At 37.0% G+C, this 25,051-nt stretch overlaps 7 protein-coding genes across 9 annotated transcripts; 5 read left to right on the forward strand and 2 right to left on the reverse strand.

Moving 5' to 3' along the window:
• Positions 1-1,790: 1,790 nt before the first annotated feature.
• On the forward strand, positions 1,791-5,938 carry LOC18030140 (TORTIFOLIA1-like protein 2). Of its 2 annotated transcripts, none has more exons than XM_006414148.2 (8): positions 1,791-1,926; positions 2,342-3,080; positions 3,169-3,363; positions 3,450-3,552; positions 3,670-4,319; positions 4,497-5,162; positions 5,255-5,420; positions 5,624-5,938. In XM_006414148.2, exons 2-8 carry the CDS (start codon positions 2,418-2,420, stop codon positions 5,635-5,637), a joined length of 2,457 nt encoding a protein of 818 aa, XP_006414211.1. In that variant the 5' UTR covers positions 1,791-1,926; positions 2,342-2,417; the 3' UTR covers positions 5,638-5,938. The 2 variants fall into 2 exon arrangements, with proteins under 2 accessions (XP_006414211.1, XP_024005364.1); XM_024149596.1 differs by lacking the exon at positions 1,791-1,926 and adding an exon at positions 2,024-2,068.
• A 2,565-nt stretch (positions 5,939-8,503) lies between these two features.
• LOC18030141 (GATA transcription factor 26) lies at positions 8,504-12,091 on the forward strand. 2 transcript variants are annotated; one of them, XM_024149450.1, is made up of 8 exons: positions 8,504-9,052; positions 9,676-10,056; positions 10,155-10,554; positions 10,661-10,733; positions 10,826-10,929; positions 11,011-11,200; positions 11,280-11,394; positions 11,479-12,091. In XM_024149450.1, the coding sequence occupies exons 1-8, from the start codon at positions 9,013-9,015 to the stop codon at positions 11,718-11,720; spliced, it is 1,545 nt and encodes a 514-aa protein (XP_024005218.1). In that variant the 5' UTR covers positions 8,504-9,012; the 3' UTR covers positions 11,721-12,091. The 2 variants fall into 2 exon arrangements, with proteins under 2 accessions (XP_024005218.1, XP_006414213.1); XM_006414150.2 differs by having other exon boundaries at positions 8,505-9,052; positions 11,274-11,394.
• A 3,427-nt stretch (positions 12,092-15,518) lies between these two features.
• Positions 15,519-16,661, forward strand: LOC18030142 (putative F-box protein At4g17565). Its single transcript, XM_006414151.1, has one exon. The coding sequence runs from the start codon at positions 15,519-15,521 to the stop codon at positions 16,659-16,661; it is 1,143 nt and encodes a 380-aa protein (XP_006414214.1).
• Positions 16,662-16,877: 216 nt separating this feature from the next.
• LOC18030143 (50S ribosomal protein L19-1, chloroplastic) lies at positions 16,878-18,661 on the reverse strand. Its single transcript, XM_006414152.2, has 5 exons — positions 18,546-18,661; positions 18,122-18,451; positions 17,867-17,953; positions 17,649-17,782; positions 16,878-17,223 (listed from the first exon to the last, which is right to left on the reverse strand). Exons 1-5 carry the CDS (start codon positions 18,573-18,575, stop codon positions 17,115-17,117), a joined length of 690 nt encoding a protein of 229 aa, XP_006414215.1. The 5' UTR covers positions 18,576-18,661; the 3' UTR covers positions 16,878-17,114.
• Positions 18,662-19,009: 348 nt separating this feature from the next.
• Positions 19,010-21,238, forward strand: LOC18029993 (putative glycerol-3-phosphate transporter 4). Its single transcript, XM_006414155.2, has 3 exons — positions 19,010-20,280; positions 20,354-20,872; positions 20,959-21,238. The coding sequence occupies exons 1-3, from the start codon at positions 19,227-19,229 to the stop codon at positions 20,994-20,996; spliced, it is 1,611 nt and encodes a 536-aa protein (XP_006414218.1). The 5' UTR covers positions 19,010-19,226; the 3' UTR covers positions 20,997-21,238.
• Positions 21,042-23,217, reverse strand: LOC18029996. The gene is made up of 7 exons (XM_024149279.1): positions 22,909-23,217; positions 22,382-22,470; positions 22,187-22,262; positions 21,907-21,956; positions 21,574-21,825; positions 21,439-21,477; positions 21,042-21,358 (listed from the first exon to the last, which is right to left on the reverse strand). Exons 1-7 carry the CDS (start codon positions 23,108-23,110, stop codon positions 21,179-21,181), a joined length of 888 nt encoding a protein of 295 aa, XP_024005047.1. The 5' UTR covers positions 23,111-23,217; the 3' UTR covers positions 21,042-21,178.
• A 218-nt stretch (positions 23,218-23,435) lies between these two features.
• LOC18029995 (ras-related protein RABD2b) lies at positions 23,436-25,051 on the forward strand. The gene is made up of 6 exons (XM_006414153.2): positions 23,436-23,684; positions 24,158-24,230; positions 24,455-24,502; positions 24,576-24,623; positions 24,723-24,794; positions 24,896-25,051. The coding sequence occupies exons 1-6, from the start codon at positions 23,671-23,673 to the stop codon at positions 25,010-25,012; spliced, it is 372 nt and encodes a 123-aa protein (XP_006414216.1). The 5' UTR covers positions 23,436-23,670; the 3' UTR covers positions 25,013-25,051.

Consider the following 25,051-nt stretch of genomic DNA (forward strand, 5'->3'; position numbering starts at 1 on the left):
TCACACATTATAATTCTAATTTGGAAGGAGCATGATCTCTACTGCATTTGTGGACAAATATTACATGTGCATTTCCATACAGTAAAATTCAAAATTTGCTATGCTATTGATGTTTTCTAAAATCCTAGCTCTATTCTGGCCAATGATTATGTTGACAATGAATTTCGGTAACTTACTCGGATTCATTTTTGTATATTGAAAACGTGAGCCTTTGATAAACTTTTTTGATATGACTTTAGTATCGAATTTGATGTTTCCAATCGTTGTTGTTGTAAGATCTCGACGAAATCGCTTGGCTTGGTTTCCATGAGCATGTTTTGGGCATTTTTTTATTTTTTTTTTAACATAATTTTTTGAGTATTCAAACAAATAAAGCACCAAATGGGCACATGCAAGAGTAGAAATTTAGAACCCACAAAATCAAAATTCGAAAATAGAAGTATAGTGAGTGTAAATCGATCACTTACATAGCAATATCTAGAAATCTGGAAGAAAGAGAGAATTTTGAGTGGCTACAAATAAGCAATTTCTTAACAATATCTAAAAAACCAAAGAGTTTCCTAGGACTCTCAAAACTTGAAGTCTTTTTCATAAAGTAAATCCCTTAAGAACCACGTCACATGAGCATGTTAGTAAAAATCACGATGAGAATCTCGCTGTAGAGCTAGAAAAATCTTGAAACCTCTAAAATAGAGGTAATCAAGAGTTGGTACATAATTAATGTCACCTGAGATGAGGAACACGTAACCTGGAGGTTTGTAGTCTATAGCATGACCCATCAAAGCCAGTATCATTTGAGTGTCTGACATCTCAGATGTTTTTTTGTTTGCAGTTGATTTGGCGGTGTATTCTTCATACATGAATAGTAGTAAACCTTTCTCTTCTCTGTACATTAGTACAGACATGATCAATGTCTGTTCGTTGGTCACCCGAGAAAAGATCTTTATTCCTTACAGCCACAATCTTCACAACTTCTAAAGTTGGATCAAAATTTTAAGGGCCCTCTCGATGTTATGTTTCAATACTGTGAGATCATAAGTTGGAGGCGCAAATGAATCATTCAAATCCCAAAATACATAAACATGTTTGTCTCTCTCTCTGGAAGTAATAGCTAAGTTGTTATTTATCCAATCTTGTTGCGCTTGAGTTAATCTCAACTGGCTAAATGGTTTTGGCCAGTTTGAGTTGCTGATATGTTCCACCATCCATTTAGGAGAAGAAGGATTCCTCATCGTAGGAGAAGAAGATGAGGCAAGGGATACTGTTTTGGGCATTTAACTTTGTAACTATACTTTGATTGACTGATATACTTATTTGTATGTATCAACATTCATATTTGCACTCCCCTATACTTTGTTTTCTTTTTTTTAGATTTATTGATTTTAGATGATTTAGTTAAAGATAACAATTTATAAAAATATCATACACACGATTTATTGGATTTCATAGTTTATTGGTAAGAAATAGTTACTACCAAAATTTCGACATTTGATGGTGATGGGCCGCAAAGGCCCAATGCTACCTCACATATCAAATCGAAATTTATTAAGGTCAAACTTTTTCCCTTTTTTGTGTTTCAAACTTTAAATTTCCAATCTAGTGGGACCCCCACAATCCAAAATTCGAAACCTAGCCAAGCGAGCGCGAGATTCAAAAATTAAATAAAACACGCAGATCAATGGAAACTGAATCACACGCGCCACTCTCTCTCCTCTCTCTGCCAAAACTCTGGGCTCCGTGAAAGAAAGCCACTCTCTGTCGCTCTCTCTGCCTTTGAATCCTTTCTTTTTGTTTCCTCTCAACCACCTGAGAAATTTTCCATCATTTTCTCGGAAACCAAAACAGAAAACTGAACCGCATCAACTGTTGTTATCTTCATGGCTTATCACTCTTTCCGCTCACCACCTTACTCGTGAAAGCTTCAGAGTAATGCTTCTTCGCTATTCTCTTAGAATTTTTCATTTAATTGCTTTCACTTCCTCTGCATTTTGCTTTGGTAATATCTTCCCTGAGAAAGGAGTAATGCCAGATTGAAGTCTTCGTTTAGTTAGATTAGCTTTTATTTTTGGTAACAATATCTTCTTCTTTCCAATTTAACACTGCTCTGATCCTATTTTACTGCGAAATTACTAAATTCCTTTTCAGAAGTTGCGATCTGCTCGTCCTTATTGTGAAATATATTTCACGAAATCATATGATTCGGCTTATCTAGATTTAGTGATGATGCGAGAGAGTTTTTTTTTGTTGAATTTGCTTCACTTCACCAAATCCCTCACTTACATGTTTTCTTCTGACGATATTTTACAACCTCAGAGCCTCAATTCTCGTTACCTTCTCGCAGGTGTTGGGATTTCAAAGTAGCAGATCTTTGAGAGCTCAAAAACCAATGGTGTAAATAGAGAAGCGGAAGGAGGCTGATGATGAAGACAACCAACATGCAAGCACGAGGGAGAGGAGGAAACATCAAGGCGGCTAATCCACAACAGGTGATCTTCGAGCTAAAGAAGAAAGTCGTCACTGCCTTGAACAAGCTAGCGGATAGAGATACACATCAGAGAGGAGTTGATGAGCTCGAGAAAACAGTTGAGCATCTTGCACAGGACAAGATCTCGTGTTTTCTCTCCTGTATACTGGACACTGATTCAGAGCAGAAGAGTGCTGTTCGCAAAGAGTGTATCAGGTTAATGGCTACTTTAGCTAGGTTTCATCAAGGGCTTGTTGTGCCACATCTCGCTAAGATGGTCTCGAGCATCGTCAAGCGGCTCAAGGATCCGGATACTGTTGTGAGAGATGCGTGTATTGAGACAATGGGTGTTTTGGCTTCGAAAATGAGCTGCTATGAAGACAACGACTATGGGGTTTTCGTTTCCTTGGTGAAACCGCTTTTCGAAGCCATTGGTGACCAGAATAAGTACGTGCAGTCAGGTGCAGCATTGTGCTTGTCAAGAGTGATTGATAGCAGTCCTGAATCTCCAGCTGCGATTATACAACGCATGCTTACGCGAACCGTAAAGCTGCTTAATAGCCCACATTTCATTGCCAAACCAGCAGTTATTGAGCTTAACAGAAGTATCATTCTTGTAAGTTTTGACTCTGTTGCTACTTTTCTCTAGTGATATTATTTAGATGTGGTTGTATAACGAAAATGGGAAATTGACTCTATTCCAGGCCGGTGGGGCAACAACAAAGAGTGTGCTTTCCTCAGCAATGAGTAGCTTTCAAGATGCCCTTAAGAATAAAGACTGGACAACTCGTAAGGCAGCCTCTATAGCACTTATGGAGATAGCTGCTACTGGTGAAAAGTTTCTTGGGCCTCTCAAGGCTTCTTGCATCTGCTCTCTAGAATCATGTCGCTTTGACAAAGTTCGAACTCTTTTCTAAAATTCACTCTCTTACAGATGGGATAATATTTGGAGTGAAATATCTAACTTTGGGCTTTTATATGTTAGGTGAAACCAGTGAGGGACTCAGTTATCCTTGCCTTGCAATATTGGAAAGGTGTCCCTGGTTCTGATAGTCCAGAGCCATCTGAAACTGGATCCTCTGCAAAAGGTGAGTTTGAGTTAAGCAAATGGTTTCTTTCTTCAAATCTTTTGCATCTTTTTATATCTGTTTGCATTTCATAGACTCATAGATGCTCTTTCTGTTAAATCTGTTTTGTAATCGCAGAAAGCTATAATGGAGCTCGAGAGAGTAGTGAGCTTTTCAGCACCAGTGACTCTAGATTGAAGGATGTTACATCTAACAAGTATGTAACAGATTTGGCAAGGAAAAAGGTCCCGGTTACTGCCAGGAAGGCACCTACACGTTACAATGACGAACCTCGAAAGACTAAACAAGATAACTGGCATATCGAAATCGCAGTCCCGGAATCTCCTGTTGTCTCCAAGGTTTATCTTCACACTGAAGAATCAGAGGGCAGTTGCATCACCAAAACATTTGCAGAATCGAGAAACACGCCAGAAGTGAAATATGAGTACATTCCAGTGGACGATAAGGCAGATTGCTATGTAACTGACGCTGTGAATGAAAACGATGATATCAAGTCAGTAACAGTTTCGTCCAACAGTTTCCTTGCAAGTGGTAGAGTGAATCTAGCCATAATGACTAAGCAGTTCGCAGCTGAAGAAACTGATTCTGAGGAGCAGCAATTCTCAACCAAAGTGAAGAATCGTACAAGCCTTGACTCTACTTTAACAGTGTCTAGCCCTCGAACCATTCATGACTGCTGTGCTCAGACTGCAAATGAGATGGCTTCTGTTCGTAAACAGCTCTCAGATATTGAGAATAAACAATCACAACTGATAGATCAGCTCCAGGTCAGTGAATTTTCTATCACAATCTATTGTCTTTACCCCAGTTTGCAATTTTATAGATGCTCTACTCAACCTTTGTATCTTCAGGATTCAAGTTATCTATAACTCAGCATGATTTTTGAACTTTCTTACTCAATGAGTGCAACCTAATAACCTTCTTCCTTCTTCTGTCTTTTATAGGCCTTTTCAACAGGAATAATGAACAACTTTTCAGCTCTTCAATCCAAGGTCTTAAGCTTAGAATATGCAGTGGAGGGGATAGCTCAAAACTTTGTCCTGCATTCAGATATATCAAACTCCAATTTTGTGAAGCAAAACCAAGGTCGTACTGTGTCACCGAGGCTCTCTAGTTGCACTTCGAGAAATTCTGCGGATATCCACAATCGGCAATCTACATTATCATCTTCCAGGTACTCAACGACTAGGGAGAACAAAACACATGGAAGAAGCAAACTAAATGAGTCACAGGGTATAGAGAAAACGCGGAGTAACGCTTTTGGTAAGACTGGTCAACAACATGGTAGAGAAGACATTTGGAACAACATTGGACATGGAAGACAAACATCGATCCAGACCCGGAAAAGTTCTGAAAGCATAGGACAGCATTACGCAGAGGTGATGAGTGGGTCGAGGAAACCTGTGAATCCATGTGAAGATTTGGTTGAATCAGAGTATCTAGAAGTGCTTTCTGCTGGTGATGAGATAGCACTTGTCGAGCTTCTTGACAGAACCGGCCCTGTGCTGGACAGTTTGTCATCAAGTACCGTAAATGAGCTTCTCAGTATACTTCTCTCTTACCTCCTCGAACGAAGATTCATGAATTCAATACTTCCTTGGTTACATCAGGCAAGTTTGTCGACTTGAAATTATGCTTAGATTGTTACTACTTAGTACTGGAAACTGTTTACTGAGGATCCACTATTTTACTCTTCTAATAGGTAGCTGACTTGAGCACTACAAATGGAGCTAATTATCTGATTCCATCTGCGAGAAAGAGAGCTCAAGTGTTGTCTGCAATTCAGGAGACTTCAGGCATGGATTTTTCAAATCTTGCTGAGAGAAGAGCGGTTACTCAAATAGCAATGAAGTTGCGCAAACTATGGGGTAAGCTAAAATCTTTACTTGCGCTAGTACTTACATGGTCTAAGAATCATGTTGCTTAAATGTTTTATAAACAATGCAACATTGACCTTTAACTTTTAAACTAAAAAAACTTCGTATGATCAATATGCATATCATGTGTGATTGTGTTGCAGCAAGTAATCTTTTACTTTAAATAAAAGTCTTGTCTTATGTTGTTTTCGCAGGAAAATGCTCCTAATCATTAGGTGTGCTGAAGTAGACAGGACATTGCTACAAGCTGGTGTCTTCCACGGAAAGCGTTGTTACTTGGATTGAGATTCGCAATGCGATTTGATTGAAGAACGATTTCGATTTTTAAAGAATCTTGTTGCAACAGATTGTTTCGATCGTTTTTATCATTGTCTAGTGTTTGTTGTTGTTCTTGATCGTTGGTTTCATGATTTGATTCGCGTAGTAAAAAGAAAGGTGAGAAAAACGCACTGAGAGAGATATCTGAGTGCTAATTTACAACGAAAATTGCAACAATGACTTGTATCATATATTTCTACGGTTTCATTTGACTCTGTATATCAGAAACTAGTGAGAAATTGACCCCAAAAAAGAAAAGATACTACAGAGAAATGCTAGAATACTGAATGATTATATATTTGTAAGGTGAGATCGAGATTATTAAATTGTCTTAGATAAATGGAAATTGTTGCCTGTAGTAGCCGTGTTATTATTAGGTTTTGTAATTGTAACTTGTAAGCACGACCGAGGCATGACCTTTTTGTATTTCACCTCAGATTGCCCTTCCAATATTCATCGCCTTTTATCAGCCGTCCGATCTTCCTCCATCATTTTGCCTACACATTATTTCATTATTACATTAGTTTCGTTTCTTTTGTTTTTTTAATGGATTAATGAGATGTGATTGGCATCTGAATTTTAAATTTGGTAAGACTACTCACATTCAAATTCGATCTCTGACACTTTCTTCAATATTCGTTACTAATTTTTGAGTCTTGTAAATTCATCATTCTCATTATTATCTTGCATTGCAGTATACAACACAACTCTATTCCAAAAAAAAAAAATTGTAAAATCTAATTTCGCCATTTTATCATTTTAGTGATCCTTTTATGTTCGTAGTTGCAATTTGTTCATCAAAACTAGTTTTTTTTTGTGTGTAACACTTACGTATTTAAAAGGAAAAACAAATTCATAGCTACTTGAAATTGTTACAAATCAAAAGGCATCAAATCATATTAAATGTATTTACAAATAAAATAATGCTATTTTATTTGCAAACCTAGTATTTGCGTTTAAGATACAATTTTTCGAATAGTTTAGGTGACTTTACTTGTTTCGGTTTTTTATTTTGCGTTAAAATGAGTTTATTTTACTATACTTTTATACAAAAACATAGTCACATGATGTTAAAAAACATAGTCCCAATATAAACATACATTAGATCAACCAAATTGGAAAATACGTGTATCAAGAAAACAAAACTGTGTCTGTATCGAGTAAACCACGACTTGCTAAAGTATGAGTCGATATTACATCGAGAAAAATACTTTGAATTATGAAGCCAAAAGCTTACCTCGTTGCATATATCTACTCCAATGTCCATATCTTGAATTATTAATATATTGATCAAAACCTTTACAATCTCTTTCAAAGTTTACCGAAGAGAAAACCCAAATCTCCATACGCGTTAAAACCAAAAAGAAGAAACAAAATTCTAACATTTCAATACAAACCATTGTAAAATCTAAAAGAAATCGGAATATTATAATGAAAACACGTAAAAATGTATGGTTTTTGTCCCGCATTAGTTCCCTAATCACATTCACAATCACCAAAGAAAAATAAGAAAGTGGGACCCATTTTTAATTTCTTTTAGCTAAATCAAACGGTGGAGAGAGGAGTTGTGTCCATGATCGTCATGGTGGACGGTGACTTTACATGCCATTTCTTTCTTTTTTACTTTGATTTTCTTTTATGAACAAAAAAAAAGAAGTTAGCAACAAAAAATATCAATAATTTTGGTCTTCTGTTGTTAGAAAAAAAAAGGGATCCCACTATCCCAAATTTAACATCGTGTCATCATACATGTATATGGATAAGCAGAAAAAAACGACAAAAAGCAGAAAAAAAAACATAATCTCTCATCTAGTCGTTGACAAAAAAAATTATATTTTTAAAGTTAAGAAAAACTAGAATCGATTATAACATTGTTTAACGAATTCAAACGCATAAATTTAACTCTCAACGGAACTTGTAAGTTGTAACCTATGTTTGTACTGATATTGTGATATAACTTGAGTTCGAATCCAAGTATCCAACGGTGAGCATATGTAAATTATTGATGACTAACATTTTTTTTTATATAGATGACTAACATATCAAACTCTTATTTTAATACTTTTTTAATTAGGCGACCATATAAAACTCTTTTGAGTATTATGGTAAATACCCGTATAATTTCACATAGTGTCGACAAAAAAGAATTGCATACACTTTGCAGCTATTTTGATAGTGAGATTTTCTTCTTTTTTTTGGTCGTCTGATAGGAAGATTTTAAAGAGAGAGTTAAATAAGGCATTTACATATACAAGACTAAGTATCCGAAATAAAGAGCGTATCTATCTAATGTTATAGTTTTTTTGGAACCAATAATTTTAGGACAAAAACGGTATGATTTTTTCGTTCTTCCTCATTTTATCTTATCATAGTCATTAATACTTAAGTGTCGTTATTATATTTATTATATACGTTGGAAATATCAGAAGAAAAACGAAACAAGAAAGAAAAGTCTAAAGTCAACAAGAAAGAAGGAACCATAAGGTATAAGCAATAATATTCCTCCAACTTCTTCTGATCATTTTACTAACCTTTATAGACCCAAAATTTTAGTATATATTATCTGATAGATCCAATTTTTTTTCCTCAACCATTTGTAGTTTTCTGAAAAAAATAAAATCGAAAACGGATTCAAAATTTTTATGAAAGAAAGCTAAAAATTTACTTCATAATAATACAAATAAAAAAAAAGGTGAAAGAGGCCATTTTATGTCGACAAAAAAAGCCATTTTATATATACAAACACTTTCTCGCTCTAAAACCCTCAGTTTCTCTCTCTTTCCCTTTTTCACAGCCATTTATTAGATTCCTCTCTCAATTAGTCTCTTCTCTTTTCTATTGGATTGTATTAGACTGATAGCTCAAGGAACCGAAAAAAAGAGAAAGAAAGGATAACAAAAATATCTCCTGAAAAAATTTCTCAGCCTTGGTTTGATTTTTAATTTTCAGGAACTGTTTTGGAGTTTTTTCCAGATTTTTTTTCTGTATTTCCTCGTAAAAAAATTTTCTGGGTTTTTTTTTTCTTTCCTGGCTTCAATTTGTTCATATGCAGAAAATCCTTTTTCTGGGTTTTTACCTTTGCCAGAGAGAAGCCTCTTAATAGTTAATAGTCTTGTTTTTGTATATTCCAATTATAGCTCAATATTGAACATAATTTATAAACTTAAATTTCTTTCCAAAAAGTCTCTTCTTTTGTCATTATAAATTGAAACCTTCCTTTGAAATTATATTTTCATCTTTGAAAAAGAAAAAAGAGAGAGAGATTATGGGGAAGCAAGGGCCTTGCTGTCACTGTGGAGTTACAAGTGAGTTCTTGTATCTCCAATTTCGATTTGATGATGAGAAAATTTGTATGAATTATTCACTTTTTTTTTATGGGTGAGATGCCCTTTTTTGGGAAAATGATTTGATTACAGGTTTTTATATGCTTTCTTCAAAAAAAAAAAAAATTGTAACAATTATTGAATAGATACAGCAAAGACTTCCTGGACTCGAGAACATAAATGAGCATTTGGGAATCATGTTTCTTTAACAATATGTATTTGGTTTGTTTTTTTTTTGGGTTCAATGATCTTTAGAACAACACTTCGTCTCTGTTTGTGAGTCACTCTGATTGGAATTAATGGATTAGGCAACAAATACACGATTTTGGATCTGAATTTGTGTTTATAAGTCTCAGTTTTGGTAAAAAAAGCAATCAAATTTTGTTTAGGATTAGCTCTGGTTGATGTTTAAGACTTTAGCATGTTTGGTATTTGATTAGAGATCATTGTTATACCTGGATATGGAAAATGAAAAATGTGTGATTGTTCTGGAGTCTGAATTTGCTGTATAAGACACAGTTCAAGTGTTGCCTGATGAAGAAATCTTAATTTAAAATCTCGCAGCTTGCAAAATTTTGAGACATTTTGTTCTTCCATTGAAACAGGCACACCTCTGTGGCGAAATGGGCCACCAGAGAAGCCGGTATTGTGCAATGCGTGTGGATCGCGTTGGAGAACAAAGGGAACACTTGTGAACTACACACCGCTTCATTCTCGTGCTGATTGTGATGACCATGAGGATCATCAGAGGTATCAAAGAATGAAGAGCATTTCTATGAGTAGCAAGAACAAAGAGACGAAGATGCTCAAGAGGAAAGCAATTCAAGAAAACATCTCCATTAAAAGACCTCTCTTGGAATTCAACTATGGTTTGAAGAAGGCTGTGGTAGAGGAGGATGCTAGTAACAGGTCGAGTTCTGGTTCGGCTATATCAAACTCTGAGAGCTGTGCACAGTTTAGTAGTGCAGATGGGAGCGAGTTAACAGGTTTTGATTACTTTATTGTTCTTCGTTTTGAGCAACGATTTGACGTTTAAAGAGATGCAGCTCATTAGTGTCTGTGTGAACTTTGTTTTTTCTTTCAGGTCCATCTCAATCTAACACATGGGACACGACTGTTCCTAGCAAGAGGAGGACGTGTGTAGGCCGTCCAAAGTCCTCTTCTGTTGAAAAGCTCAGAAAGGACCTTTACAATATTCTACAAGAGCAGCAATCGTCGTGTCTCTCAGTTTCATCAGAGGAAGATCTTCTTTTTGGGAATGAAATGTCAATGGTCTCTGTTGAGATTGGGCATGGGAGTGTTCTGATGAGGAATCCCCACTCGTTTGCTCGGGAAGAGGAGTCTGAAGCCAGCTCGCTCTCTTCGGTTGAGAACAAGTCATCCATCAGTGAGGCATACTCACATTCTGTGAAGCGTGCTGAGATTGGAGGAGAGAGAGGTTCAGACTCTTTTGGACAAGCAATAAAGCATGAGCAACTCAGAAGGTGAAATATTCTCAATATATCTTCAAAGAAGTTTTGCACATTAGCTCTCAACTTACTCAGTCAGGAAAGATAATAAATTGATTTTATTTTTATAAATTGTTGGCAGAACCAAGTCTCAAAGTGGAAGAGTGCATGTCCTGGGGAGCCATAGTTCACCACTCTGTAGCATTGATTTGAAGGTAAGTTTCAAGCATTTCTGTTAATATGTCAACTATCTGCATTTAGAAGTCTCAATTGTGACAATGACCTTGAAAAATATACTCTGTTGCAGGAAGTTTTCAACTTTGATGAGTTCATAGAGCAATTCACAGAGGAAGAACAGAAGAAACTGATGAAATTACTTCCTCAGATTGATTCTATTAACCTTCCTGATAGGTTCGAACTGCATTGCATTTTGAAAAACAACGAAACAAGACCGAACAAAATTTCTGATCCTTCATCTTTTTGCTTTTGCAGCCTCAGAATGATGTTCGAAAGTGCTCAGTTCAAAGAGAACTTCTCTTTGCTTCAGAAACTTATTGCAGATGGTGTCTTTGAGATGCCTTCTTCCTCTGGGGCAAAACTCGAAGACATAAGGACTTTTAAGAAGCTTGCTTTGTCTGATTTTAACAAATCTCGTTTGGTGGAAGGCTATAACCTGCTGAAGGTTCGCCGTGTTCTTATTGAAACATTGACATTAAAACAACTTTTGCCAGAGATTCATGGATATATTTTCGCAGGAACAGGAAAAAGGGTCTGGAGATTCTGCCACTACAACTTCAAGAATCTCGAACCCAAATGTACCTAAAAATATTATAACCATCAAGAGACGCTGTGAAAATCAAACTCAATTAAAGTCAGGTCAGTCTTAAGGACGTTTTCATCAGTCTTGTTGATTCTGCAATCAATCTTCCTGTTTTGTTGATTTTCTTGTGTTGGTTACAGAGTCAAGAGGGCTTATGAGGAGCCCCAAAAGTGTAACGAAGATGAAAACAAGCCATGAAAGCAAAGTTATGACAGAGAACAACGTCTCATGCTTCAGCCCAAAAAGCTTAGTGTTTGCGCAAGAAAGTGGTTCTACAGTGTTTGGCTATGAAGGTAGTTGCAGTTCCGATCAAGACCTCCTTCTTCTGGATTTGCCGTCAAATGGGTCGTTTCCTCAAGCAGAGCTTCTTCACCAACTCTGAGTAGAAAAAGCTTCAAACTTCATAGTGCTTCTCAGTGGTAAAGGAAGGATTTTTAAGCTTGCTCTCTCTCTCTCTCTCTTGCTTGATTGAGATTGATGAGAGAGACTCTTAGGCTTTCTGAGAAAACGACCAAATGAGGTTTCTGCTTTAGAAATTGGTATTTGCAGACATAAAAGGGACTTTTTTTTTGAGTCTTGGACTTCTCTTTGGTGGTTAGTTAAGTTTATAAGGTGGGTCTTATAATACATATCGTATTATAAGGTGGGTCTTATCTATACATAATGGTGGGTCTTATCTATAAATATATATATACATAATGCCTCTTCTCGTTCAATGAATTAATGAAACCTTTTAAATTGAAAGTTCCATTTTTTTGGAATTTTAGTTTCTTTTCGTGGAAGTGTAGTTTCTTCTTCTTTTTTTTTGGTAAAGGATATATGAGAAGATACTGTAATATCATGTATATCCCCAAATGCAAAAAATAGAGTAAATGAATGGGTACTGTTATATATTTTTGGGATTAATGCAAATATTAGTCCAAATTAGAAGAGAAAATTTGATCTTCATGCTTCCTTTACAAAAAATTTATCCACCTCTATCTTCTAATTTAAAGAGGAAGAAATAAATCAAATGATAGTAGATCTAAGAAACTCTATAAATTAATATTCGATAAATTAATAATTTTTCATGGTCTCGAGTTGAATCAGTTCAAGATACAATTCAATAAGATAATAAGATAATAACTTTAACAAAACCCTTCTATAAATATTTGATCTCATTAGTATTTTAAATTAATAATTACCATAAACAAAATTTGATATAAACATATAAGTGAGATATTCTACTAAAATATGAGTTTAGTGATGTTTTAATTTTTTTTTTAAATGAAAATCTTCTTAGAACTTATTTTAGTTTTAGAAATATTTTTTTAAAGAATAAAAATTATATCAAAAAATCTCTTTTATAATTAATAAAAAATAAAAAATATTTTTTCTTTGAAATCTATAAATTAATAACTCTATATATTAATAAAATATCAAAATCCCAATACTATTAATTTATAGAGTGTTTACTGTATTTGGTATGACTTCCAATTTCTATATTAAAAGTTGAAAAGGAAAAACTGATATTAGAAGTAGGAGATGATACTATTTATTATATAATTTATTATAAACAGTCCCATTAGTCATTTTCGAAGTTTATATGCGTATAAATAATTAGAGTTTTTCTTTACCTATTTTTTTAAAAAAAATTATTGAATTATATGTTTACAAACTTGATAACATATGGTGTAACCTTTTTGGTCCACGGAGATATTCCGAACTTTGGGATTACAAAACAAAAGAAAGGCCACAAGAGATTCGGGTGTAGAAAGGAAGAAAAGGAGAAATTAATGGTAAGAATCAGATTTTTCATTTTTATATTTCCGTAGCTATATATAAATTAATTATTCTAATAATCCTAAATTAGGTCTTAGAAGTCTGGGCCTTGCGTATCAAAGAAGTATTGATTCATTTTGAGCAATGGATGAGAGCGAGGATTGGAGGTGTCAAATGGGCGGGTTGTCCATGGGCGACCCATGTCCAAATGATAATGGGCGGGTTATGGACACACCCAAATACTAGTGGATCTAAATGGTAATGGTCCAGTTTTGTCCAGAAAATAAATGGGTCAAACCATATGGTTTTTGGTCGGCCCAATGGTCTAAAAATTTAGGTCAAATCAAATTGAGATTTTTTTTTCTTCTTAAATTATTTTAATTATTATTCTTCTACTAGTGGAAATTATTCATTTTTAAAAATTAATTTTGTTATATTAGAGAATGTATAAACTAAAATTTTTATAATGCATAATGATAGATATAAAAGATATATTGGTAGACAGCTCTTTGCATCACGGTTCAAAGAGCTGTCTCGAATAACTTATGATGTGCTTTGTATTCCCATAATAACAACAGTGTCTTCTGAGTCATCATTCAGTGATGGGAGTCGAGTTCTTAACAAGTATAGGAGCCGGCTTCTTCCATCAAATGTCCAAGCTCTGATTTGTACAAGAAATTGGCTGCATGGCTTTGAAGTAATCAGTAAGTTTACATCAATCTTGAGTTAATATCATAATCACTTTCTGTCGTATGTTTGTATTGTTGTTTTGTTTTTGATTATTATTTTTTATACATTGATTATATGAAATTGCTGATGTTTTATGATAGGTGATTCCGAGTTTGAGCCATATGAAGAAAATGAAGAAGATGATGGTAAAAGTGGAAGAAAGAAGATCCGAACAACATATAAGCTATTAATGTCTCTATCTCCCTTCTATCTTTTTTATGACAATGTTTTAGTTGAACTTGTATCTTGTAAGCTGAATCTCGTTTTTTGCTGCAATTAAGTTAAACTCATGTTTTGAATCTCTTCATTTTGATACAATTAAGTAATTTTGAAAATGGTCTTATTTAGACTTATGGACAGCCCAACTAATCATGGTCTAAAATGGATTTGGTCTTATTTGGACATGGTCTTATTTGGGTGTGGACCATTAATGTTCAGAAAATAAAAATGTCCATTTAGACAAGCCCATTTGGACATGGACAACCCAATTGACACTGCTAGCGAGGATAAATCTAAGATGATTGCCAAATGGTCAGAGCTTTGTGAGGACTTGCTACACAGTGTTCTCGAACAATTGAGTTTCACAAATTTTCAATCGAGCTAACTCAGTATGCAAAGTCGTGGAACTCTGCTTTGAGAAGCTGCGTCTTTAAAACGAAATCAGATTCCTTGGCTGAGACTCTTCCCTACAAAGGAGGAAACCAATAGCATGCAAAAGGTGTGGTCTATTTGTTCCAGATGATAAAGAAAGCTTTACAAGACTTAATTAAGATCTTGGTGTTGAATTTACACAGAGTTGTTGTCTTGCGAGTTACGGTTGCTGGCTCTTGATGCTTAACCATCTTTGCAATCTCTACATTCTCAATCCAGATTCAATCTCTATCGTTCTTAAAATTTCCAATCAGAAATGAGATCCAACCTATTTTGTCTCTGGATAGACGACATAACCAAAGAATACTTAGTTGTTTGGATATACAATTCCAACGAGTTACCAGGAAATATCATTGATTCAGTGAGACAAAGTTAGGGTGATATAATAATAAGAAGTTGTGTTCCACCTTCATAAAATCAAAATCATGATTCGAATCATTGAGACGAAGTCTAAAAGGAATAAAAACAAGAACAAGACCTAAGTCCTAGAAAGGTCAAATATATCATTCATATTAAACAAGGACCAGGTCTACATTTACCAACCGGACGCTCGATAAATCTTGAATTAATTTCTCAGAAGAATGTGCATGCCATGACTTACAGTTACAGGCTTAAGAAAGAACCAAAAAAAAAAAAAAATTCAATTCTTACAAGAACAGAGCAGACAGTAGACGATTACTACCTTTGGAGGTCGAACACGGTGGATTATGTTAACTTGAAAGTGGATGTATGATAGAGAAATTAATTTTCCATTATGTATGTTTCTATATAGAAATTAATTTCTCTTTTCCCTAAAAAAGATTGTTATGTTTCTGAGTAAACAAAATTTTCAATTGTTTTTGTGCTTCTTTTTCAAAGATTTTTTTTTCTTTCAAATAAAAATATATATTTTAAAACAATATATACTTAGAAAATATTCTCATAATTTTACCTAAATTAACTCTGAGGACTTGGGAGTCTAGGGATCTATATATAGGGATCTAAAAGCTCGAAACCAAAAAATCTTTTGCTTGTAATACAAGTTTTGATATTTTGAGCAATGGATGAGATCGAGAATAAACCTAACCGGCCTCCGATGAATCCCAAGTGGTCGGAGCTTTGTCAGGACTTGATAAGAAGTGTTTTCGAACGACTGAGTTTCACAAACTTGAATCGAGCAAAATCAGTTTGTAGGTCGTGGAACTCTGCTTCGAGGCAATGCGTCCCCAAGCGAAATCAGATTCCGTGGCTTATAATCTTCCCTCCAGAGAACCAAACCAACATCAATATCTGTGACTTATTCATTCCAGATGATGAAGACAAAGTTTACAAGACTCGAGATCTCCATGTTGGCTTTGCACAGAGTTCTTGTCTTGCGACTTACGGCAGCTGGCTCTTGATGTATGACCATCTCTGGAATCTCTACGTTCTCAATCCATTGACGCTGGAGAGGATTGATCTACCACATTCAGTCTCTATCATTCCTAAAAATTTCAAAGGAGACATGAGATCCGTACCTTGTTACATGAGATCCAAAGCTTATCTCTGGATAGACGACATAACCAAAGATTACCTGGTTATTTGGACCATTCATACCAAGATGTTTTTTATAAAGAAAGGTGATAAGAAGTGGAGAAACTGTGGTCTCCTAGGAAATTGTGAACAAATCGTCTACAATCGCAACGATCACAAGTTTTACATCACTTATAGTCTCACTAGTCAGGTCACTGTTTGGGATTTCTCTGGTGATATCCCACACAATGATGGGGATCTTCTACCTTTTGTTCCCGTATGGATTGAGGAAGTTTACTGGTATAGGCTCAGGTATTGTTACATGAGGACACAGATTGCGATCACAGTATCTGGACAAGTTCTTTGTGTTGTCTGTATCTTCTTGCAAGGCTGCGAATGGCTGTTTCCCATCTTCAAGTTAGATCCTCTGAGGCAGAGATGGGTACGAATCGATTCTTTAGGTGATGAGGCTTTAATCTTGGACATGGGTCTCACTGTTGTGGCACAAGATGTTCCAGGGATTAAGAAAAACTCCATTTATTTCAGTGGCCTCGATCATCTTAGCAAGGATCCCAACCTTGTATTTGTCTATGACCTCACCACCAAAACCAAGGAAACTTTGCCACATTGCGTTTCCTCCTCCATAGGCTTCTCTCATGCTCGATGGTTCTTCCCGGATTATACCGGGTAACTAGAGTCGTCTCTACTCCCTTTTATAACTCTTTTGTTTTTTAAAATCAACTAGTATGTTTGCTTTTTACTTTGTCCTTTTGATCGTTAGTTTTTTTTTTTATAATATTAGTTTGATAGAGAAGTTGTGTTCAACTTTCATAAAATCAAAATCGAGTTTCGAATCATTGAGACGAAGTCCAAAAGGAATAAAACAAGACCTAAATCCATATTGTGATCCTAAGTCCTATAAAAGGTCGAATATCATTCATTATCAAACAGGGACCAGGTCTACATTCATCAACCGGAAGCTCGACCAATCTTGATTTACTTTCTCAGAACAATGTGCATGCCATGACTTACAGGCTTAAAAAAAAAAAAGAAGAAAAGAAAAAACAAACAATTCTTACAAGAACAGAGCAGACAGCAGGCGATTACTACCTTTGGAGGTCGAACAGACACCAGTGGATGGTGTTCACTTGAAAGTGGATAGACGGGGAAGCTTGTCCCTCAGGTAGTAAAGCCTTGCTCTTCTCACTTTTCTGTGACTCACCACTTTTATCTCTTTGATGTTGGGAGAGTATCTGTCAAATTAAACGATTAGGAGAATCAGCACATATCAAACACGTTTCTTACATCCCAAATTGCAAGAAGTTAACAAATATATTACAAGATGTTCGAATGTTATAACATAACGAAAGATAGGAAACATGAGCAGACATGATCGTTCCCATAATGATTTAGGCTTCCATGACTGGGAAAGTAAAACAGCCACTAAGGAGTTGCTAACGTTATAGCTATGCACAAATTACTCTCGTGTAATTTAACTCAGTATCTATATATAAGCTTGGAATCATTGAAAAAGCCATGAGTCAACCTACTGCTCAGCTGCTGGTATTCCCTTTTCATTGAAAAGTTCTATGAATATATCAAAACACTTGCGAAAACTCACAACCAAAGTAGGTGTTATACCGACTGATAACTGGAGAGCGAAAAAAAAAAAACTCACATGGGAAACACGATTTCAACACCAATACCAGCAATGATTCTCCGAATACGAATGGTAGTGTGTATGCCTGCGTTTTGTCTCGACATCACTATGCCTTTGTAGATGGACAGTCTACGTCTGTTCTCAGGAACTTCCTGCAAGTGAAACACCATATCGCAATATCAAAACTTCGATTCGTTGCATAGTAACATAGAGGCTTCCAAGTACCAAGAACTTACCAATTTGATTTCTACAATATCTCCTGTCCTGATTTCTGGAACAGGTCTCACTTTCTCTGATACCTCAATTGCTCTCTGGTTCAGTATCTACAACAACAACAACATTTAATCGCATTGAGTCTTCCCAATTACTATAAAATAACTACTAATCAAGAAAGCATATCACTGAAAGTATCAGCATCAGATGGGTCTAACCAAACTATCAGAGAACAATTAATCAAGACTCATAATTTGATAACAAGGAAGTTTACTTACCCCCATTACATCTCCGAGCTTGATTCTCGGTTTCCTTGCAGGTTTGGCTTCACCAGTTTCCACTACCTCTTCTACATTACCTTCCGTATCATCAGTACCATCAACAGCTTCCACAGATTCAGATTCACCTTTAGGGTTCTCTTCTGCTCTAACGATAAACTCACGTCTCACCTTAGTATCGTTTGAGAAGCCGAGTTTCGAGCCTGGGTGGTTCAGAGAAAGCCTTGAAACCGATAGACGAGAATTCATCGAAGGTGCACATGATAGAAACGAAGAAAACCCTAAATTCTTCGATGACTGCGTAGGGTTTCTCGGTATCATATGCAATGCCTGAATCCATACCAAGTAATCCACAATAATGAATAAGCGAAATGCAAAGCTTCGTATACTACATCTGTGACTGCGTGTGAGATAGAGAAGCAACCTGAGGAAGAAGATGAGAGCTCGTCGCCATGGTTGCACTCTCGGAGATACTCGGGGAAAAGGAGGGAAGCAAGCTAGTAGAAGAAGAACCTTATCTGCTCTGCTTCCAATTTCGGCACGCGTGGGATACTCGCACGTGTGAATGATCTAATGGGCCTTTTTTAATTTAATGGGTCTTAGATATTTTATTATGGGCCTTTTGCATAATTTAATAATATGATTAATGAAAAGATTAATCAAGAGGATGCTAGTAGATTCTATGAAAATGACCAAGGCTAATGATGATTCTAACACTAACCTATAAAAAATTGAGATGACGTCGGTCACGCGCCGTCGCTTCCTACAAACCAAGCAGGTCAACGTGGCGTGACAACTGTGTTCTGCCTTTTGGCTCTACCGTAACGAGAAGGACACGTGTCACATCTTCACACATTACGTCGTCTTCTCTCTCTCTCCCGCCAACCTCTCTCTCCCTCTGGTCTATCTCTCCTCTAATCTTTTTCTCTCTCGATCAAAATTAAAATTCGTGATTATCCTGATTTCTCAATCGAGAACATGGATTTGGGTATTTGATTTTGATCAGTAGAGTTTGATTTTTTTCCCGACCCTCGATTGTTATCATTTATTTATTGAAAGCTTGTTTCGTTGAATTTTATTGGGAGAGAGAGAGTTCTTGCGAAAGATGGCGATAGGTTCAAAGAGGAAGACACCACCTGGGATTTCGCTTCTGAGGAGAATCAGAGGAAGAAATTGGAGCCCGAAGACGTTTCGTTACGCGATTCTATTGATTACTTTCATCGCGTACGCATGTTACCACGCCTCTCGGAAACCAAGCAGCATAGTGAAAAGCGTTTTACACCCAGACTCGAGCACTGAGCCACCTCGAGAACACATCAACAGGTATCCTTGGCCTTTGGGCAACGTTTTCGTTAAGGAAGAGAATCATCAGGCCCTGTTGCATCGCAAGTCCAAAGGGTGGGAGCCGTTTAACGGGAAAGACGGTACGTCGAGGTTGGGAGAGATCGATGTGGCGTTTCTCGCTTGTTACTCTTTGGGAATGTATGTAGCTGGACATTTGGGTGATAGTTTGGATCTGAGATTGTTTCTGACTTGGGGAATGATTGGGAGTGGGTTTTTCGTTGGGCTGTTTGGGATGGGTTATTTCTGGAACATACATGCGTTTTGGTTCTTTCTGGTGATGCAAATGGCGGCTGGGTTGTTTCAGGCGACAGGATGGCCATCGGTTGTGGCTGTGGTCGGGAATTGGTTTGGGAAAAGGAAGAGAGGGCTTATCATGGGGATTTGGAATGCTCATACTTCCGTTGGGAACATTTGTGGTTCGTTGATAGCTGCTGGTGTTCTTGAGTATGGTTGGGGTTGGTCGTTTATAGCTCCTGGTTTTGTCATGTCTTTAGGAGGAGTTCTTGTTTACTTGTTCTTGGCTGCGTACCCTGAGGATGTTGGGTTTCCAGATATTAATTCTAATTCAGGTAAGTTCATTAAGAGGAACCGAAACATTGATGAAGAAGAAGAAGAAGAAGCAGATGTTGAAGAAGAAGGAGAGGGTTCAGGTTCAGGTTCAGGGGCAGGGGCAGGGTATGAGAATAAAAGAAGTGTTGGGCTTTTGCAAGCTTGTATGATTCCTGGTGTTATACCGTTTGCGCTGTGTCTCTTCTTCTCGAAGCTGGTCGCGTACACTTTCTTGTACTGGTTACCGTTTTATCTGAGCCAAACAAGTAAGTTTTGATAGTCAGTTTCGACACTATATAACCAGTTTTGGAAAATGTTCTTACTTGGTTTTGTTTGCAGCTATTGGTGGAGAGTATATGTCTGTGAAAACAGCAGGAAACCTCTCCACGCTATTTGATGTTGGAGGCATTGTAGGAGGGATTCTTGCTGGTTACATTTCAGACAAGTTCAAAGCAAGAGCAACAACTGCAGCAACGTTTATGTACGCTGCGATTCCGGCGATGTTGTTGTATCATTCCTATGGAGGTGTCTCTCAGACAGTGAACATCCTCCTCATGATGGTTGCTGGTTTGTTTGTCAATGGACCATACGCACTCATCACAACTGCAGTATCGGCGGATCTCGGAACGCACAAGTCTTTACAAGGGGATTCGAGGGCGCTTGCGACTGTGACTGCGATTATTGATGGGACTGGATCTGCTGGTGCGGCTTTAGGTCCTCTTTTGACAGGGTTTCTTTCGACTTTGGGTTGGCAAGCTGTGTTCTATATGTTGGTCGTTGGGGCTCTTTGTGCTGGGTTGCTCTTGACCCGTCTGGTTATTGCTGAAATTAGAGAGAAGCTTGGATATGTTGATGAAGGTAATATAACCAAGTCTCGTTTTTTTTTATAATCAGATTGAATATGCAGAAATATTGATCTGACTTAATATTCGTTTGTTATGCAGTTCCAGCGTCTGAACCACTCTTAAACGAGAGAAGATGATGGAGAATAGAGCGGCTGGAGAGTCCGTGTGAACAGGATCCATTGTTTGCGCAAGAGTTTTGTTCTGTTATATAAGTAAGAGTTTGCGGAAAACTTACAGTTCGTTGTATTCTGTGTTTTGTCTGATACTGTGAAATTTTTATCTCATAACAATTGAAGAAAATTGGCTTTTTCAGCATTCTTCATCTATTTCTTCTCTGTTTTCTACGACACTCGAAGCAATCTTTGCATGTTGTTTCGTACTTGTAAGAGGAAACTGACTTGATTTTGTCGGGTGAAACTTTAAGATCTTCTATGATTATCCGTCGAAGCTTTTCGTTCTCTTCCATTAGTTCGTTAACGAGTTTTTGATGTTTCAGCACCTACATAATCAAATCTCGTTCATATATAACCATGGACGAACAAAATCAAATCAAATGTAACAGGAAGGCAAGAAACTTACCATCTGAAGTATCAAGCTCTCTGACTCTAATTGTGTTACCTATCAATGTCATGAAACAAAAGTAAGTTCAACTTCAACGTCGGCTTTCTGAGATCAAAGCAGAGAGAGACAAACATTCTGTGACAGAATCGTTACCTGTCGTTCTTCTGCAGTTGTGTCCTGTTGTTTCAGAATCGGGTTGTCGAGAAAACTGTTGATCACTTTCTCAGTTCGAGTACCAAACGTTCTTGAATCACTAGAGGAACCACTGTTCTTGTAAGATGCTTTATCGTCCACATGTTTCTTGTGACCAGTCAGAGATTGAGATGCCTGATCTTCTATCTCGGTTTGACTTGAGGTGGTCTCACTCGTTCTTCCGAATTTTGCAATCAAGTTGGATGCAGTTCCCTTGAAACATTCATACTCATGGTTCCATGTGAATGAACAAGCTGATTATTAAGGACACATGTTGAAAGATTGGTGCTTTACCGTAATAGAAGCTTGAAGCTTGTGTATGGCACTTGGTTTCACTGCAATTCCTGTCATTAATGGGTAAAAGTTAATGACAATAAGAGAGCAATAGATAGTTCAAACAAGCAATCAAACAGATGCGTACATAACCAACAAATTCAAGTAAACTAGAAGAAGCTAATTTATCAAAAATTCAAGAGCCTTTTGTAGGACTCACTGCTCAGAGATCTTATCTTATTCGTCATTGTGTGTTGGAACAAAATGGAGACAAGAACTTTACTTAATAACAGAAACATACCAACTCCAAAACCATGACCGAATCCAACTCCACAGCCAACACCTGCTTTAATATTCCTAGCTCCAAGCTTCCTCAACTAAAGATGGCCCAAGTACACAGCCAAATTCAGAAGAGCATTATGTGGGAAGATGACAAAAACAAAGAAGAGCAAGAGTAACTGAAGAAAGGGAGAAAACACAAGCTTGTCTACTGTACAGCGTCATTCACGTGGTGCGTGCCCCCCGAAAACGCATTGGTTGCTCCTCTAGCTGCACTCATAACTTCCCCTACCATTGGAATACTACCTGATATGCACAGAGCAATAAAGCCAACATGGGTTCGTGATCTCACAATCATGATAAAGAGCCAGACCAATCAGCAAAAGTAATGACACAATGTTTTCGACTATAAATGAGCTTGACACTGCATTCATTTCCTAGAACTCTGATCAAAATTAAGTCTTTAACAAGGAATTGGTTTGGATATAGTAAAAAACGACTAAAAACGAAAATTCTATAACAATCTGAACAGGATAGATCAAGAAATCTACCGATCATAACTACTGCAAAGTTCTAGCAGACCATAATCATCAGTGGCAGCAATCAAAACTTCCACAATCAGGTCATCATGCGCTGATTCGATTTCAATCAAGATAACCCAGAGTCCCTAATTTCACTCTACCCGATTAGCCATTCAATGTCACCTCACGAAACGCAGGGAAAAAGGAAGAAGAAAGTATATACCGAGATTTAAAGGTGCACCACTGCCGATTCCAACTCCACAACCTACGCCGAATCCCGTGAATACTTGAAGAGCTTTGAAAGCAAAAGGGTTCTCCAATTTCATCCTCCCAGTAGAAAACCCTAATCCTTCCTTCTTCATCACCACACCATTGCTGCTGATGATGCTTCCACCGCCGCCACCTCTTCCACACCGTTCCTCCATCTCTTTCTCTGAAGATACGATAATGAGCGTTTCAGAAGCTAAGAGTCTTCCATTGCTATTATTTCCCGCCTGTTTTCCATTGCCGTACTTAACCGAACTGGTGAGAAAATGAGAGAGAGAGTGATTGACTCAGTAGAGAAGATGATTCAAGCCACCTGTCGATGAGAAAATGAATAACGGGCCTTAGTAATAAACTTTATTAAATTAAGCCCATACAACGTTAACGGCCCACTATTGTAAATACAAAAGAAATTAATTTGTCGGAGAAACAACAAAAGCAAATTACAGAAGCTTTCTCCGCCACGCATCTTCTGGGTTGGAGATGACACATCAGCAACTCAACAAAAAAAAAAAGACGTATTTAAATGAACAAAACATCGTGTGGGCCTTTCTCATTTCTTAACCACGTCGTCGACACAAAGCGATCGTTTACGTCTCTCTCTCTTTCTCTTTCAGTCTCCTCATCACCGACGAAGATCGCGGCCGAGTTCTCTCTTCATCATCGGAATCTCGTCTTTTTTTTTTTTCACCCGTAGATCGATCCAGCTACGAGATCAACGATGAATCCTGAATAGTAAGAACCTTCTTCTCTTTTCTCATATTCTTCAGATCGATTATCGTCTTTGAATTTTATAATGGTTTAGTTTCTCTTCGATTTTTCCTTTGATCGTGTTTTTAGCTGGAGATTCATGAAATTAATCTTAGCAATTTTAATTGATTTCTGCTTTTTTGTTCTGTCTGATCGATTTCTCGATTTGGATTCGTTTCGTGGATCGTATGTTTATTAGATCTAAAAATGAGATTTGGTTGAGATCTGTTGATTCTCGTGAATCATGGAGCTTGAGATTCTCGTAGTTAACATTTTAGGATGTGAAACCATAGTCGATTTGGGTTATGGAGCTTGAGATTGCGTTTTGAATTTCGGGATTTACCGATTCCTGTGCTGTGAAAAAAGAAAGTGGCGTTTAGAAATCTATGAGCTGGAGTAATATCAAATTGATTGTCTTTTACATGTCTCTTATGCTTCTTTCTACTCTTCATTTGCAGTGACTATCTGTTCAAGCTTTTGCTAATCGGTGATTCTGGTGTTGGAAAGTCATGCTTGCTTCTAAGGTTTGCTGTAAGTAATTTGACATCTCTTTCTTCTCTAAATTTGCCACACAAATTTTCTGAGGATCAGATACTGGACACCAATAGATGTTGTGCATAAGTAGCTGTTGCAATTATTCGGATCACTTTAGCTCTGTTTGTACCTCTATGATATTGAATACACGAATTGGCTTCTCTGTTAAGTGGCTTTGTTGCTCTTTTGAAGTGTTGTCTCAATTTGTTTTGTCGATGCAGGATGATTCCTACCTGGATAGCTACATCAGCACCATTGGTGTCGACTTTGTAAGCCTCTTCCACTTATCAATTGGTCATGCAGGAAGCATAAAAGTTCTAATTGTGTAATGATGTTTTGCAGAAAATCCGCACAGTTGAACAAGATGGAAAGACCATCAAACTCCAGATTGTAAGTTGTCTTGTCTCTTGAGCTGTGTCAGTATCGTGATTACTTGAAATCTATATGCGCATAGATCGTTGTCCTTATTAACCATCACCAAATATGCAGTGGGATACGGCAGGCCAAGAACGTTTCAGAACGATCACTAGCAGTTACTACAGAGGAGCTCATGGAATAATTGTATGTTCATAAGTAATTGTGATCAGACTAACATTATCTCCCTGTTATCTGACATCCATCAATAAAACTGAACTGTTTTGTGTTATTTTCATTTCTGTCAGGTGACTTATGATGTAACGGACCAAGAAAGCTTCAACAACGTCAAGCAGTGGCTAAATGAAATCGACCGCTACGCCAGTGAGAATGTGAACAAGCTACTGGTTTGGGAACAAGTGTGATCTCACATCACAGAAAGTTGTATCTACTGAGACAGCTAA

Source organism: Eutrema salsugineum, unplaced genomic scaffold, assembly GCF_000478725.1.
Source record: "Eutrema salsugineum unplaced genomic scaffold, Eutsalg1_0 scaffold_1, whole genome shotgun sequence".
Lineage (NCBI taxonomy): Eukaryota > Viridiplantae > Streptophyta > Magnoliopsida > Brassicales > Brassicaceae > Eutrema > Eutrema salsugineum.

Excerpts from the sequence above, each read along its gene's own strand:
- LOC18030140 (XM_006414148.2), top strand. The coding sequence starts at position 2,418 with ATGATGAAGACAACCAACATGCAAGCACGAGGGAGAGGAGGAAACATC. Across the intron at positions 3,081-3,168 it reads TTAACAGAAGTATCATTCTT|GCCGGTGGGGCAACAACAAA; the intron begins GTAAGTTTTGAC and ends ACTCTATTCCAG. Across the intron at positions 3,553-3,669 it reads AACTGGATCCTCTGCAAAAG|AAAGCTATAATGGAGCTCGA; the intron begins GTGAGTTTGAGT and ends TTGTAATCGCAG.
- LOC18030141 (XM_006414150.2), top strand. The coding sequence starts at position 9,013 with ATGGGGAAGCAAGGGCCTTGCTGTCACTGTGGAGTTACAA. Across the intron at positions 9,053-9,675 it reads CTGTCACTGTGGAGTTACAA|GCACACCTCTGTGGCGAAAT; the intron begins GTGAGTTCTTGT and ends CCATTGAAACAG. Across the intron at positions 11,201-11,273 it reads AAGGCTATAACCTGCTGAAG|GAACAGGAAAAAGGGTCTGG; the intron begins GTTCGCCGTGTT and ends ATATTTTCGCAG.
- LOC18030142 (XM_006414151.1), top strand. The coding sequence starts at position 15,519 with ATGGATGAGATCGAGAATAAACCTAACCGGCCTCCGATGAATCCCAAG.
- LOC18030143 (XM_006414152.2), bottom strand. The coding sequence starts at position 18,575 with ATGGCGACGAGCTCTCATCTTCTTCCTCAG. Across the intron at positions 18,452-18,545 it reads GCTCTCATCTTCTTCCTCAG|GCATTGCATATGATACCGAG; the intron begins GTTGCTTCTCTA and ends GTATGGATTCAG. Across the intron at positions 17,954-18,121 it reads AGCTCGGAGATGTAATGGGG|ATACTGAACCAGAGAGCAAT; the intron begins GTAAGTAAACTT and ends TTGTTGTTGTAG.
- LOC18029993 (XM_006414155.2), top strand. The coding sequence starts at position 19,227 with ATGGCGATAGGTTCAAAGAGGAAGACACCACCTGGGATTTCGCTTCTG. Across the intron at positions 20,281-20,353 it reads GTTTTATCTGAGCCAAACAA|CTATTGGTGGAGAGTATATG; the intron begins GTAAGTTTTGAT and ends TTTTGTTTGCAG. Across the intron at positions 20,873-20,958 it reads GCTTGGATATGTTGATGAAG|TTCCAGCGTCTGAACCACTC; the intron begins GTAATATAACCA and ends TTTGTTATGCAG.
- LOC18029996 (XM_024149279.1), bottom strand. The coding sequence starts at position 23,110 with ATGGAGGAACGGTGTGGAAGAGGTGGCGGCGGTGGAAGCATCATCAGC. Across the intron at positions 22,263-22,381 it reads CGCACCACGTGAATGACGCT|TTGAGGAAGCTTGGAGCTAG; the intron begins GTACAGTAGACA and ends GGCCATCTTTAG. Across the intron at positions 21,957-22,186 it reads CGGTCATGGTTTTGGAGTTG|GAATTGCAGTGAAACCAAGT; the intron begins GTATGTTTCTGT and ends CATTAATGACAG.
- LOC18029995 (XM_006414153.2), top strand. Across the intron at positions 24,503-24,575 it reads GCACCATTGGTGTCGACTTT|AAAATCCGCACAGTTGAACA; the intron begins GTAAGCCTCTTC and ends GATGTTTTGCAG. Across the intron at positions 24,624-24,722 it reads AGACCATCAAACTCCAGATT|TGGGATACGGCAGGCCAAGA; the intron begins GTAAGTTGTCTT and ends CCAAATATGCAG.